This window comes from Octopus bimaculoides, chromosome 2 (assembly GCF_001194135.2).
Source record: "Octopus bimaculoides isolate UCB-OBI-ISO-001 chromosome 2, ASM119413v2, whole genome shotgun sequence".
Lineage (NCBI taxonomy): Eukaryota > Metazoa > Mollusca > Cephalopoda > Octopoda > Octopodidae > Octopus > Octopus bimaculoides.
The window spans coordinates 110,329,162-110,333,633 of NC_068982.1; the positions used below are offsets into that span (position 1 = coordinate 110,329,162).

General features: G+C 36.6%; 1 protein-coding gene across 7 annotated transcripts in view; it reads left to right on the forward strand.

The window, feature by feature from the left end:
- LOC106884309 (FAD-linked sulfhydryl oxidase ALR) overlaps nt 1–1,908 on the forward strand; it is a 14,039-nt gene extending 12,131 nt beyond the window's left edge. For all 7 annotated transcript variants that reach the window (XM_014935629.2, XM_014935625.2, XM_014935630.2 and 4 more), the window contains exon 4: nt 1,480–1,908. In XM_014935629.2, the coding sequence (XP_014791115.1) occupies nt 1,480–1,642 (163 nt within the window). In that variant the 3' untranslated portion in view covers nt 1,643–1,908. The remainder of the gene's footprint in view (nt 1–1,479) is intronic.
- The last annotated feature ends 2,564 nt before the right edge of the window (nt 1,909–4,472 follow it).

Sequence of the window (4,472 nt, forward strand, 5' to 3'; positions counted from 1 at the left end):
GCCTGACTGGCTCCCGTAGGATTTTCGAGCGAGATCGTTGCCAGTGCCCCTGGACTGGCTTGTGCAGGTGGCACATAAAAGACACCATTTCGAGCGTGGCCGTTGCCAGTATCGCCTGACTGGCCTTCGTGCAGGTGACACGTAAAAGCACCTACTACACTCTCTGAGTGGTTGGCGTTAGGAAGGGCATCCAGCTGTAGAAACTCTGCCAAATTTAGATTGGAGCCTGGTGTTGCCATCCGGTTTCACCAGTCCTCAGTCAAATCGTCCAACCCATGCTAGCATGGAAAGCGGACGTTAAACGATGATGATGATGATGATGATGATGAAGCTTACATTTACCAATCAATATTTAAACTTTGATTCTCATCATCTATACAATATGCAAAAAGGGATTGTGCACAGCCTACAGCATCAAGAAAGACTCATAAGTAGTAACATGCACACATATCAATATGAGATGATCAGCCTTAGAAAAACTAAGAACAAAGATATAAGAGTAAAAATGTACCTTCATCTGTCTACTTTACGTTAGATTCATGTTGGAAAAAATTAAGATAGTAAATATATTGCAGTGGATGTGAAATCAATAAATCTATTTACACTCTGGACAGGAAGATTTGTCAAGCAGGATTACAATAATAACAGAATGAGAACAATATGCCTTCCATGAATTGAATAAAGGGCTCAGTTCTAAATTTTGAGAACAAAACTGAATACAAGAAGCACTTGAAAGACATCAGAGCATACAATATCCAAAAAAATATTGTCTCCATAACAATCAAGATGAGGATACTAGTCCAAATATATGAATTTGAAAAAGAAGGGGAAAAGCAACTTCCAGTCTCTATAATTGAGTGCTTAGTAATCAGAGAATCTAATAATAAAAAAACACCCTTAATAATATGGACAAATGGATTTAAAAACAATATATTTTACTATCAGTGGGTGTACTAAATCTTCTAATTCATATTGATACAAAAATATATAGTACAAACCAGAACCTTAAGCACATTATGCAATAATATACACAATATTTTTACAACTTAATACCTTAACTACTCGAGTGGAACTTCTTTTAGTCTAGTAAACTGGAGCAAAGAGTTTTATGTGCATTCGCAGAGACGCAACACATTAACTGCAGTGAAGATTTGAAATTATAACCATGTAAGGCAATCCAGCACCTTGACATCTCAGCTGTTGTTGCCTCACCAAATCTTGCTCAATTTCTTTTAGTATGTGAATCCCTAATTAAAGCTATTAAATTGTATCTTTGCTGGTGTAGAATGAGGAAATACTGGCAAATTTATCTAACAAATCCTTTCACATACATAACTGTCTATTTATTATGTTCCATCATCGTTTAACGTCCACGTTAAATGATGATGATGATTGTGTTTTATACTAATATATCTTGTGAATTGACAAAACAATTAGGATATTAAAGTACTGTATTTCTCTTCTCTTTTTGTTTTTCAGTTTGAAAACTAACGCACCAGACACAAGTTCTCGCCACAATTTATCACAATGGTTTTGTCATACCCATAACCGAGTGAATCTCTTGCTTGGTAAACCACAGTTTGATTGTAGCAAAGTTGATGAGCGTTGGAAAGATGGATGGAAAGATGGCAGCTGTGATTAAACACTAAAATGACTTGTTAGACATCCATTAACTACCCACAAATTGCTGGTTGTTGATTAAATTTGTGATCAAAACAACAAACAAAACCTCATCCAATTTTGATACAGCCTTATTTGTTATTTGAAATTTATTTGCAATGTAAATTTTATAAATTAGATTGAGTATACTTAGGTGTGTGTATATGTATATATATGTTTATGAGGAGAGAGTGTGGAAGATAGAAAGTATACTTACTAGAATAATAAAATTATTTGATAACATTTTAATATTCTTCTTTTTATATTTCTGTGGTGATTCATCATAATCAAAATGCCGTCTGCTTCTCCATGTTATTCTACATACTATAGAATGATATTGAATCTCTAGTGAGCTAAGCATGGCTATGTGGTTAAGATGTTTCCTTCACACCACAAGGATCAGAGTTCATATTCACTGTGCAACACCTTTGGACAAGTGTCTTCTGCCATAACCTCAGATTGATCAATACTTTGTGGTAAAATTTGATAGACAGAAACTGTTCAGAAATCTGTTGTATAAATGTATATCTATCAGTAATTTATATCAGCAAATGATATAAACATTGGCAAAAAAAAAGTATGCTTCCTTGTCACTTATGTCTTTACACTTCATAAAAAGAAAACTACTACTGAACCAGTAAAAATTATATATATGTATTTTTACCATCCACATTCCAGATAGGTCTGTAATTTACCTCTCTGTATTTCTTTGTCATCTCACATGTGAAGGCCGATATTTTGATGTACGTCCATTCATATTTACATGGATTAGACTGGTCTGGAATTTACCATTCTTTGTAACCTTGTAGATGGTTCATTTTGTTTTGTCCCTTCAAAAGACTTCCATTCACAATTCAGTCTACTTTTCCACCTTGAGATAAGCCTACAAGGAGATCTCTGGGCTGTCATATCTCCCTCATATCACATCCTATTGTTTTAAAAATGGATGACACCATGGCTCAAGTGATTTTTATTCATGGCACCCAAAAAAAAACATTGGATGGTCATGGATGGAAGGCCTTTAATCAAAGGCCTAACTTACAGTTAAACAACAGCAATAATCACCTTTAAAAACTTCTACTATAACAAGTTGAAAGAGCCTCCTCATGGTTGTTTAACTACTAAAAGTAGCTAAATTGTTTTCAAATCATACCTTTCACTCTTGGAAATTATGTGGAAGCTGATCAGAACTGATTTTCTGTTTGGCTGGAAAACTTAAATTACTCTCATTTAACACCACCACCTACCTTTTGAGTGCCTTCAGAAAATTCTGCACTGTCGCAAGCATTCAGGCCAAGTTTTCTGTCTGCCAATAAGTTCTTCTATTCTTCTTACCATTAACCATGTGGCCACCTTAACTCCCAAGTGTCATTTGATCAACACTGTGAAGTCGAAGTCCAGCTTGGTGAGTAAGCAACTGATTAGGACGATTAACGACATTAGGAGACCTCTAACTTTGCCTTTTAGTGCAATACCAGCAAGGTTTAAAACCAATAGTGACAGAGGTAGAGCGAGGTTTACCCAGTTTGATAAAGTAACCCTCTACTGGCCACCACAGGACTAATTCACCAACAGAAAATCCCACTGGACAGTTTTGTTCACAACCCCCTTCCCACTGAACATAAAAAGCTTGAGTTAAATCTTTCTTAGTTTAGTAGATAGTCAGTTTCACCAATTGCGCAGGTTCCCAAAAATATTTAAACAACATTAAGAGTTTCTGTAAGCTGTGCACCTAATAAAAAGAAAATATTAGTAAGTAAGCTCATACATGAGACAAGCAGAATATTCATACAGAGGTAATACTACATGTCCACTTAACGGCCAATGCACAACACAGATACCATTATATATAAGGCAGAGGTGATGTCAAAGACCCAAGCAGGCCGACAAACATGTGAAGATAAGTGGGCACTACAGAAGGTCCCTTCCAGAACAGATTTCACAACCATAAATCATCCTTTAATAACCAGGTGAGGTAGTGCAGTAGACGAGACTGGAAGTGATGACGACAGACGCCTTTTTGGCTATGCTCTCATTGGCTTTTCCAAGTTTCACTTGAAAGAGAAAATAATGGTAGAGAAATAAGTGCTGCTCCCAGTAAGTTATTTGAAAAGGGTCTTAGAGTAGCAAGGATTGTCCTGGTGAACAGGCCAGCTCTAAGCATGCACCTATAGAATGAAGGAGGAGAAAGCACTTGCTCTAGTGGTCAGGATGACTGATTTTGTTGGTTTCCACGAGTAGCCCCCAGAAGTCTTCAGCTAACCCCAACGTGTGCCCTTGTACCTATTTTAGAAAAATGAAGACGGTGAAATGACAGAAGAGTTAAGAGTCAAACAAAATGCATTGCAGTATTTGCTCCAGTTCTGCATTCGGTCAGTATAATTTACCGGGGCGGTCATGAAAACAGAGAAAAAAGTCTACTAGGTGTAAAAAAAATGTGTAGAAAACAAATAGGAAAACAAAAATTTGCGCAAATGAACGGGGTGGGGGGAGGCGACTTTCGGAAAACTCACACAAGCCGATTTTTTCCCTCATAACTTTCAGGAAAATGGATATCTTTTCATGAAATTTTACAGAAACACCTTTCAAATAGCATAGATTACGATTATAAAGAAATTTGTGGGGAAAGTTCACACAATCCGTTTTTACCCCTCATAACTTTCAGGATCTAGTTTAGCGCCCGGTCACCAAAACGACAAGTCAGTCTAATAGGTGTACAAAAACGTGTAGAGAACGAATATGAAAACAAAAATTTGCGTAAACCAACGTGGGGCAGAGGACTTTCGGAAAATTCACACAATCCGATTTTTGTT